Genomic DNA, 11310 nt, shown 5'->3' with positions numbered 1-11310 from the left:
ATGAAATATAATCGCTTTGGCTCTTGCAGTCAAAATAGAGAACGCGTTCCCTTCCAGATTTTCCTGCTACAAACAGGCTGCCTCAAAAACAACTCTCACGGAGGAGACCGTGGTCCCGCTCAGAAGTACGTGCCTGTGTCCCGCAAAGGCAGCTAGCATGGAGGGCGCTCGTCTCCTTTTGGCTGTGCCCGGCAGGCTGGGGTTGGAAATAACAACCGTAGCTGCCGTCAGCGAGTTTCTGGCTCTCGGTGCACCAGGAAGCAGCCTGTCCCCTGGGGAAGGCAGATGAAGGAGCAATTCAGAAAGCACAGGATGGGCTTTCTGCAGCCGAAAGCGAATGGGAACGACTCTCCGGAAAAAAAAAAAAAAAAAAACCCTATTCCTTGGGGTGCTGGGGCCTTATTTACTCCCCTGTAATACCTTCTGTTTCTGCAGGACTAGCCAAAGATAAACAGAATAGTGCTCCATCGTGCCAGGTAAACAGCTCTCTCATGCCATGGCTACGGTCTCCAAGGAGCTTCTGTTTATTATGAAATGTCTTTGCCTAGGCTTTAGCTACAAATCCTTGCTGTGAATCCAGCAGAGAGGCGCACGCTCAGGGAAAATGAAGAGCTTGTATGAAGTTACCGGAGGGATACTTATTACCTTTGGGATTATAAGCATTTTTTCTGGAATTTGTGCTTTCTTCCCTGTTTTTTCTTATAAGCCTTGGTTTGCCGGATGGAGCGTTTGTCTCGCCAGTCCCATTTGGAGTGGAGCTTTGGTAGGCAGAGCAAAGGTGTTATCAAAGGAAAAACGTTAGCTGTGTTACGGAGATTTAAGAAAAAAAAGAACTATGTCTGAATTATTTATTTCCTAGCTCCTATGAACTCTTTTTAAAAAGAGAAATCATTGGAATTGCATAAAACTGCACTGAGAAACTCCCTGGAGGTTCTTGATAAGAATTAGATTTGCAGCAAACACGGGTGGATTGATTATTATCATGACATGCTGATTTTTAATTTTCCTTTACTAAGAAAACCAAAACTTTCCAATTCTGAACCAAATTTGGATTCAGTTAAAGCAGCGTACCTGTAAATCAACATCCCCAGGGTTGTGCTGGTATAATTGTGATCATAGTTTAGCTCTTTTCTTTGGTTCATTTCCTAAGTTTTTCCATTTACTGTTTTAAATGATGCAACAGGAGAAGCACAACAAGCTTCAAAGAGTGAAAGTCCAGGTAGACACATGTCTGTGAAAACTTTATCCTCACTTAAAACATGATGTATGCCCGGTCCCTCCTCACGGAAACCGGCTGGTTGCACAACGTAAAAGCTGGTCTGAATTTTTGTGACAAAGTCCTGCAGCTGCAAGGGTTAGGAGATGCTGGCTGGCCCCACAGCGGCCTGGCGGCATGCTGAGGAAAGGGAAGCTGAGCTAGAGGAAGGGTGAGTCTTCTCCCCTCCTGGGTGGTGAAAGTGGGGGCAGATCTCCAGGGAACTATTACCCTAGGTTTTCCAGTGGACTTGATAACATTTTTGTGGTTTGGATGGCATGGATTTAGATCTATTCCTGTTGCATGGTTGGGGAAACCATGTACCAGTTTGTGTTTTTATTAATCCAAAAGGATTAAAAAGAGAGAAAAGGGAGAAAGTAAAGGAAAAGATTTTCCATGGCATCTTCATTTCTAGCATTCCTGAAGCGCTCGTGCCAAAGATTTGACCACACTATTTCATGGCAAAGTGAACACCTCTTTCCTAACCTTCCATCAACCTTGGGATGTTTATTTTTCTTCAAACATAGCTGTTTGCAGCACGCTAACAAGAACTAAAGATCTTTTTACACTGCTATTTGTTTACGCAAGACATCAAAGCCTTTTTTTTTCATGAGCAAAAGCCTTCTCTGAGTAGGTACAATCTGCAAACAGACATGCAAAACCAAGGTGCGCTCTCTGTAGAGCGAAATAAAACCACAGAGCACTGAAGATTTAGTTATTTTTTTACCTGAGTTTCTAAATTTAGCTTTGCTTCGTTTCTCATTCCTCAGCTTCTCGGACTATTTGTTCCTAACCAAGAGTCGTGCTGTTTCAGCAGAACTCCCTGCTGCCTTCAGTTTAAAGTTGGATGGAAGAGTACAACTCCAAGCCTGGACAGTGACAGCAGCTCATCTAAAACAAATATTTGGTTACATTGATGAACAGATTCATTTCCTCATTTCAGCTTGATGGTCAAGATACTATGCCATGATAATAGAAGGCAGCCTACTGGATTTTGGTGTTTGGTCTCACCGAGAGCAGCGAGCAGCACATTATTCAGCTCCGTGTTCAAACCCACACTGTGGCTGCTGGGGAATACGCAGTGGTGGAAATGACAGATGTTGGCAACAAATTAAATAACAAAATCTGCTGAAAATAATCTCGTAAGAAACATTGAGGCATGCTTCTGATGGGTTTCTTAGGTGCGTTGAGGCTATTTTAAGGCGAATAGAACTCATAGTCACTACAGGGTAATCAAGGTTAGTCCTTGCAGGGAATATAAAGCAGTGTAAATATCACCATTCATGCACCACTGGTATTTCCAGTCATATTTCAGTTATGGTCTGGTCCCAAACACGTATCCTACCATTCACAGCCTGGTGGTGATTTTCAGGGAATGTGGAGCATGGGTGGCACGTCACAGGATGCATCCCTTTGGAGGAGGACCTCCCAGAGCAGGTGAGCTCCCTCAGGAGCTATTCAACCTCTTCAGCAAGCTGGGTTGTGGTACAGGCAACAGGGGAGACAAGAACAACGTGCACGAAGGACAGGACGAGGACAGACTGATGGGCTTCCTACCCCATGAGGGAGGAACCCACCCCTAGCTGAGCTGAAGAGCATGGGGCAGCCAAGTGTCAGAGGCTTTCTGGGAAGCCGAGAGCGTAAAGTGAAAGGTAAACAACAGCGAGTAAGGCAGAGCTGCACAGAGCTGAGAGAACTCTGAGAAACAATAATTAATGAGAAATAATAAATCTATTAATGAAGAATAGTGTGTAAAGGGCATTCTCAGCAAAGTACTACTTTTTTCTTTTTTGGAGTACTTTAGCTGTGGGTGGCAGCACGCACCATCACATCAGGGCACCTGGAAGATACTTTGTGCAACCTGGTGCTGGTAGCAGCCTCATGATCAAGGGGCACCACACCAGGTCCGCCGAGGAGATGAGTGAGGAGCTGGAAGCAGCTGGGTGGCAGCGCACAGATCAGAGCAGAAGGGAAGAGGCCCGTGGGGCAAAGGCTGGTGCCAACAGAGAAGCGCTGGCAGTCACAGAAGGGTCAAGAGACACAGGAGCCAGTGGGGAGCAAGTGCTGCCCCAGGCCACGAAGACAGCATTGCGACAGCAGGGGCACAGCTGCACAGAGGGCAAGGCTGTGGGACACAGTGATGGAGCGAGAGCCAGTGCACAGGTGCTTGGCCCCTTCCCTCATCTTTGGGGTGCTGCTGAGTTTGGGTTTAAAGTCTGGCGCAGCCAGGCCGGGCTTGCCACTGCCACAGCAGGACACACCACCCAGGAAGCAGATGAGGAAAGAAAGCAGCAGCCTTCACTTCCCAGGCTCCAGGGTCACAGCCCAAGCTCTGCTCCAAGTCATGCAAGCTGGGCTGTTCCTACAGCCCTGGCCTCCAGCAACAGGACACCTCTTCCTGCCGCGCAGGCTCAGGTGACTTGCAGAGCCTTTTCAAAGTCTTGCCTTAAGAAATAAAACAAAATGGCAGAGCCTTAAAAAAAAAAGTTTTAAGCACATCCAACTTTGGGATAGAGAGTAAAACTTCTTGCCAGGGAATTTAAAACAAACTGGAAACTGATCATCTACTCATTTAAATAACATGCCTGGAGCTAACCCAGCAAGGCTGAATAATCTCTGCCTTGCTTTCATCCGTCTTCAAATTTTTCTTTGTTCCATCAGCCACATGTGCGTCAAGTGTAAATTGAAGGCCTCTTAGCTGGAGAAGCAAATTGTGAAAAGGGCTTGGCCCTCATCTTGTAATTCAGCTTCAGTATTACAATTACTCTTAATAGCACTCTTATTTTGTTGTATTATTTATTCTGGCTGGACCTGTCTAGGATCCCTTCAAGACTTTTTTCCGGGTGGATTTAGCCAACAGCCACTCATGAATCCAGATGTTTCTGCTTTTATCCATGGAAATTTTATGGTATGGATATGCCAAGATTATAACTTCAGGCTGAACCTCAAGACAAGTATTCTTCAAATTCTCTAAGTCAAAAACTGAAAATAGAAAGTGCCATGAAAAACCTGGGCCTTAATACGTTCCACATGCCAAAATGGAAATCAGACTGCAGGACTTCACTGTTCAAGGTTCTGGATTGTTGTTGAAGCGGCCTCCTACTTCGCACCAGAAATTAGAGCCCAGATCGTGCTATTCGCAGAGTGTTCCCATGCACATTCCTGCTTTAAGCACACCTTCCGTTCTTCTTTCCACTCATCATCAAGAGATTAGGAGCAAAGATATATGCGGGTCCAAGATGCTTACGCTGGAAAAAAGATTATACCCTGTAAGCCAAACTCATGGCTAGTGCGTTTAAATGAAGTTGTGCCTGTTTATATCAGCTCATCATAACGAGGAGGATATCTAGGCTTATTAAAACAGCTTCGGAAATAAGGGCAAGGACAAAACATACCTGTCCCTGATGAAGAACTGGTGAGTAACACAGTTCGTTCTCTTGCCTACGGCAGCGTGTGGTATGAATAACTGAACCCAAAGCCGTTCCTCCTCCGGAGCATCAAAAGCAGCGTGAAGTAGACCCAGAACAGCTGTCCTTCCGGCACTGTGCTGCTCCAAGGGCTCCCTTCAGACTCTCCCGGCCCTGGCTTGCTTCTCTGCTTCCCATATTTGTCAGCCAGTAGGAGCTGCCACGCTGTCAGCAGCCATCCCGCTCTGCCAGCCACATCCTCCCACATGCACCTCAGGAGCTCAAGAGCACGGTATAGTAACTGCAGCAGATATGGCTTCACAGAAGGTTTTGTTGGGCTTTCAGTCTACAATAGGTAAATTTAAGCTTTTCCAAGGACTTTCCTGACTGCCCTGTAGCGCACACCAGTGCCTCTCCAGTTGCTCCTCTGCCATGCCTGCTAACACCCTTGCCAAACCAAAGGAAGCTTGCTATGCCCTGCTCCAGGGGCACTGGTGAGCGACAAGGGAGATGCAGAATAAACTGCTCCAGGAGTGCTTTTGGAGATGCATCTAACAGCATGTTATGGCACTCATGCTGGCTGTAGTGGGCACAAACCTCCTGACAGGAGGATGTCAGGAACCAGATCAGTGCAATGAGAATCCTTTTTCCTACCTGCATTTTTCCACCCACTCTTCCAGTCACTGCCTAGCTAATCTCCCCAGTCTTCTCCTCCCTGTATACACTGGCCTAGGGAGAAAGGAGGACAAATCATCTCAAATGGGTACAGGAGAATAGTCTATCCCCCTTCCCAAGACACTAGCATACAGCAGCTCCTTAGTTCCTGCTCTAATAGCAACAGATCTTTAGCTGCCAAGTTGCTGGATCAAAGGAAGTTTAAATTATTCCTAAAAGTTTTTCCAAGGTCTCCTCCAGCACGGAAAAGCAGAGCAGGACAAGAAGCCCACACACAACAAGGTCTTCCCTGTCATGTGCAAAATCCTGTCACCCAACTCTTGCTTCCACACAGCAAGTTCAATCCGCCCTTCAAAGCCCATCAGTGGCCAGATGGCTCCTGGCAGTGGTGAGCAGTTGCGTGGGGAGGGAGGTTGTGCCAGGCCACAGCACCACGCTGCCCAAATGGTTACTGACCCGTCACCAGCCGCTGCACTAACACCCATTTCCCCTCATCCACAGGCTGTTACTGCTGGTGTCCTTCTCCTTTTGGCTGCCAGAGGACGAACACGCAGATCTCTGGTAAATTTGCACTCTTGTTGAAGAGGGTGTCAGATGCAGGAGGAGGTGAGGGAGCTGCAGAATTAATCTAGGTGCATTCAGCGGGGAAAGTACTTTTCCTACTGAAGTGGCAGATGAAATAAGCTGCGTAGGGCTTACAAAGGGTGCATATTAATATCATACTAGCATGGTAGTTTAACCCATTTCCATCATATTTTTTGTTCTATAATGAGGAATTTTGTTAGCATTCAAGTACACAATTTAAATTTTTTTAAAGGCTATTCTTAATGTGACAACTGCATAAACGTACCTGTTTGATTTATTCTTCTAGTATTTTTAGTAAAATATGGTCTCACTGAATGTCCTCCCTGTAAAAATCTACAATTTAACAACATTTCATATGAAATGTTGCTAATTTCCTTCTACCATTTCTCTCTGGTGACAGAATAGAGTGGATTGAACATAAAAAGACAAGGCTTTTTCCAAGTTGGCAATGAAGACCAAAAATACTTTAGCTTTTTAGTTTACAACTGTTTTAGAAAAAAATTCTCTCAGCAGGTCAAAAATGTGATAAAATGTTTTTATCCCAATTTCAGTGGGAAGCTAGTTTCGCCCTCGGCATCCTGAGTATCGCAGGTGCCTCTGTGCAGTTTGCTGTCGCCGTTACATCTCTCCTCCTTGGGCCGTACTGCTACTACTCATTTGCTGGGATTGCTGGGACCAACTACCTGGGTTACGTGGTGCTGTTCCCCTTTTCCTATGCCGACTTCCCAAGCCTTTGCAAAGACCCACTGCATTATGAGAGGTACCACCTGGCTCTACAAATACTAGACCTGTGCTCGAGTTTTGCCATACTCTGCGCGTCTCTGTCTTTTGTGATCAAGCTTGCGCTGAGGCTGCTTCGGTTTGGACATTTGAACATCTGACTTTCAGATCAGATCAGTGTACATGGAGAAGGCTGATGCCACCTCTCATGCTCAAGTGTGCCCAGAAGTATGGCAGAGCTCTTAAGGACAGGCAGATCCCTGATGCACTCACACCGCACTTGCGCATTAGGAGCTCCCCTGAAGCCATGAAAAATCAGTTCATCTTTAAACTACTTTGTGACAATAATTTGGCCCTTTATATCCTTTACCTCCCAGGGCCTTTTCAACTAAAGACATACCTTTAGCACATCTAGTTAGGGCCTATGAATTTAAGGCCTGATAAAAATTTTATGAAAATTAGGTTTTTTTTGACATGAAAGAAAGCAGAACTTGAGTATTTTCCTTTCTATTCTTCCTTATGACTGAACTCCTCCCCGGCAATAACATAAGGACCCGTTAAAACTTGCACAGACAGACCCGTTACCTGAACGGCAAAAGAGGTATCAAAAATAATCACCATTAAGCACGTACCATCCCTGCTCCATGCAGAGCTTTATTAGGCAGCAGCACCTTGAAAGTGTGGGAGGACTTGAGGTTAAGGTACAAGCAGCATCAGAACAAGGGCCAGGCCTTTGGGCAACCAGGACCTGCGCCAGGGCCCTAACCACACGCGCTCCTGGTATGAGGTACATCATGCCTTGCCAGCCCTGATCTGCCTCAGCCCCACATGGCTTGGGGTGCTCCCTGTCAGTTCAGACAATCACAGACTTTATTACATGAAGGAAAATTTCAGCTTTCAGTCTCCAGGTTTTTTCTTCCCTTTAACCTTTGTTTAGAGCCAGTCTTGAATTCACTAAAGCAGCATTTCCACGAGAAAAGTACAGAAATGGACTCCTATAAGCATTTGAAAAATCTGGTGTCAAAAAGGGTGTTTCTTCCTGCTCCAGCATGTTAGCCCAGTGTACCACCACCTCATTACGTGACTTCTCCCTCTTCTTGTGCTAAAAGAGACTAGGAACTACCGGAGGCATTTACTGAATGATCAGTCATATCATACAAGTGATCTACGAGTTTAACGAGCAAGTATCAGACTGTGATAACACTTCATAGGGAAGATGGAAAGACCTAGAGCTTGCAGTCTAAAGGACTGGACAGCTGTTGAATTTTGTAATTCCCCTAAGCTTCATTAATATTGTTCATAATTTTCATGCCCTCCATGGTATTTTACAGAGAACATGAAATGATCCTTTGTTATTAGTGCGGTCACTGCTTTGCTTCCAATAAGCGCCATTCTCCGCCCCCGGCTCCTGCTCTCCACTGCATTTTAACCACCTCATGCACTCCTCAAGTGAGCCAGAGCAAAGTCCTGCAACTGCCGAGTGCTCCAATCCTGACCTGACAACATGCAAACATGCCAACAGCCTCACCAAGACCAGAAGGGGAAGCATGTGAGGATGCTTCTTCAGCAGAGTCAGGTCCTGCCAGCCCATGAGTTTTCTCCTCCAGCAGCAGTGTCAGGACCTTGCCCAGAGCCCTGGCTCCAGCTGAACACTTAATTGATCCACCAGTGTTGAGACTGCTCCAAAACCCCATCCCTTCCCTGCAGCATTTTGCAGTCTGCCCTCAAAGATTTATGAGGGTTAGCCACAGCCATGGCTGCAAAAGAAAGCCAAAGCTTTTGTTGTGAAGCTAGTGCCACAAGCACCACTAAAGCAATAAAATCCTCCTGTGTACTGATCCTCACTGGATGGTTATGAGCAGGACACCCAAAGGCAGAAAGCAAGCTCAGAAGAGGCCACGTGGAAGCGTGCCAGCCTGACAATGGGGTTTCATTTAACGAGCATAGATTTAAGTGTGGAAATCAAATATGAAACACTCATAGCCAGCATTGTCTGCATTCTTGGAGTGGCACTAAACTAGCAAAAAGAAAAGAACGGAGACACTGGCCCAGACATGCCCCAGCTGTCTGCAACTACCTCTTCCCTCCTCCACTGAATGCAGCTATTCAGCTTGTTTTCATTTCATTATTGGATGTTATTTTTGCAGCCTGGTAAAAGAATCGAAAAGAGGGGGAAGTCCTTAAAATGCTTTCAGGTTTATTTTTAAGAACAAGGCCATTTCTCTCCTTTTTATCAGAGATTAACTATAGCCCTTAAAACAGGCATGAGGCCTATGGCATTATTCATTAAGCAACTGTTTCTCAGATAAGGTCCTTTCTCTGTCTTGGGGAGAGCAGCGTTTGCATCCCGGTGGTTATTCCTGCAAGTTGTACTCATTCAGTACTGAGCAACATGCAACTAAATAGCCATATAAAACGTCCGCAGAATGAGCAGCAGCTGCCTACAGGTAGCCTTAAATTTCATGCATTCACTTGCCAAATGCTTCAGCTCTCTCCCAACACAAATTCTCCCTCACACAGGGGAGCAGTGCAGGCCCTTTTCCCATCACTGTGGGCAGGTAAACAGGAGGCACTCCTGCACCAGGCAGTAGCACAAATCAAGCTTTTAATGAGTTTGCTAAAAGCCCAATGTTGCAGATTGCTATTGAGGGGAGTGCTTCCTGAGCAAGCACAGGGTCAGCCTTTCCCTGTGCTCCCTTCCCTCCTCCCAGCAGCACATGCAAGAGCAGAGCTTAGCCGTTTTCAAGGTTCAAAAGTGTTCACATCCAAGACCCAATCATTTTTCCCCTCTCTTCACGCCAGTTTTGCTGTACAGGATCACGCCAGCATGCACCGGCCGTCCCCCCAGCTGAGGACACTCCACCCTATGAAAAAGTCCAACATTTGCCAAGTGAAAGGCCAGGATTATGTAGGTTCCCACTGAGCGTGGTGGGAATTCTCAGGCAACTTGTGCTGGACTTTTCAGGAAAAAAGTCTTCGCTCCATTTTTAATATTGATGCACTTAAGCAGAGCAGCAAGCTTTCAGTATTGCTTCACGTTCCTTTTTAAAAGGAAAGGAGCAACTTTCAAAGCGTTTTACCATTTGATGCATCTTTCTCCAAGGAACAAAGGCAAAAACTAGCCTTCTGCTAAACCAGAACCTCTCTTCACATCAGAAAGCTTTCATGCACTCCTGCCGCTTAGCTGGTAGGAGAACAGCTACAGGTCAAACACATTGGGACACAGCAGCCTCGTGCTCTGCCTTAACATGGGTGAGAGGCAGCCAGTTCAATAAGAAAGATCTTACTGTCACCACCATCTTCTCCACCTGCAGCACAGTCCAGCCCCACGAGCCCCTGAGCACCGACACACAGCTCTCACCCAGCCATTCGGGAGAGGCCACGGGAGCGTGCCGGCACACACGGCACCCCGCTCTTCCCAGCACGGAGTCAGCACTGCCAGGCAGTCTGGGGTCCTGACGGTGTTTTAAAGTGGATTGGAAGATCCAAAAGATATTTTGGACTTTTTCATGAAATTTCATTCTATTTTTATGACTTTCAGATCAGATCATTTCCTTTTCACCCTTATTTTTCCTTTTAGTAGTTTTCAGTTTTTTACCTAATAAAAATTTATTCTCATACTAGAATCTAATTTCCATTCATTAAGGAAAAAAGGATGAGGATTTCAAGCAATGAATTTCATAAGTTTCCCCAAACAAATGTCTAACACCGAGCCTACGAGCAATTCCATTTACCTAATCACAAGTGCTTATCTTTAAGCATGTGCTTAAGTGGTTTTCTGGCAAGAGCTAGAGTGCTTATCCCTTCCAGATGACCTTATTTAATATTTACCAATATTAACCTGCTCAATAACTGTAAACTCCAGAAAAAGCATTGAATTACCTCTCCACAGAGCTTTTCAAAATGTAGCTTCTAGATTAGCCAGGAGGGTCAAAATGTTCCGTGCTCTGAGCAGTCCAGAGCTGAGCAGACCCAAAAGCCAAGGGAATAAGTGGAAGGATGTTGACCGATTTTGCTGGGCTGGGGCCTGGATCCTGTATGAACAGAAACGCCTATCTGGTTTTGACAGTCTGACTAATAGGGATAACAAAGACTCTCTGCTGACATTAAGAAAATTTGTTTTATGGATTGACATCCAGTTAACCTGCAGTCTCCAGTGCACTTAAAGGAAGCTGTTAATTTAACAGTTGCATCAGAAAGATATGGCAGAACATGTGTTGCTGAGAATTTATGAAAAGCCCCAAGCCTAATGTCAGCATTAACACCTGCACAAGGCAACATTGACTGCAGGGAGCTCTCCGTACATATTTTGTCCTTAAAGAACCTGCTCTTCACAAGGGGAAAATTTTCAAAACCAATGATCAGTAGTAACCAATAGACTTCTGATACAAGCTTTAGTATAGGCTTCCACTATGAAAACAGGCTCCAGCAGAAAGCAGCTCCAGAGTCCTACATGTGCTTCCCAGTGGATTTGAGACAAAATGAATGGATTAATCCTCTTGCACCATTTGGGGGTAAATGGTCCCACAGGGCCTCATCTCACCCTATTGTACAGTTTTCTCAGCAGTCCTGAAACCAGAAAGTTTATTTTGCTATTAAGTCTGAGCAGTGCCTCAGTTTTAACGCAATTAAATTTGGCTAAAGTTGGTATCTATTTTACTGAGACCA

At 45.6% G+C, this 11310-nt stretch overlaps 1 protein-coding gene across 1 annotated transcript; it reads left to right on the top strand.

Annotated features, from left to right (window-relative positions):
- The first annotated feature begins 604 nt into the window (after positions 1 to 604).
- On the top strand, positions 605 to 10259 carry TMEM212 (transmembrane protein 212). The gene is made up of 3 exons (XM_009673753.2): positions 605 to 763; positions 5839 to 5898; positions 6474 to 10259. The coding sequence occupies exons 1-3, from the start codon at positions 605 to 607 to the stop codon at positions 6801 to 6803; spliced, it is 549 nt and encodes a 182-aa protein (XP_009672048.2). The 3' UTR covers positions 6804 to 10259.
- The last annotated feature ends 1051 nt before the right edge of the window (positions 10260 to 11310 follow it).

Source organism: Struthio camelus, chromosome 9 (assembly GCF_040807025.1).
Source record: "Struthio camelus isolate bStrCam1 chromosome 9, bStrCam1.hap1, whole genome shotgun sequence".
Lineage (NCBI taxonomy): Eukaryota > Metazoa > Chordata > Aves > Struthioniformes > Struthionidae > Struthio > Struthio camelus.
The sequence above is the reverse complement of the archived record's forward strand: the minus strand, read 5'-3'. Positions and strand labels throughout refer to the sequence as shown.

Coding starts and splice junctions, on each gene's coding strand:
- TMEM212 (XM_009673753.2), top strand. CDS start 605: ATGAAGAGCTTGTATGAAGTTACCGGAGGGATACTTATTACCTTTGGG. Junction 764..5,838: donor CCATTTGGAGTGGAGCTTTG/GTAGGCAGAGCA, acceptor CCTCATCCACAG/GCTGTTACTGCTGGTGTCCT. Junction 5,899..6,473: donor GACGAACACGCAGATCTCTG/GTAAATTTGCAC, acceptor TCCCAATTTCAG/TGGGAAGCTAGTTTCGCCCT.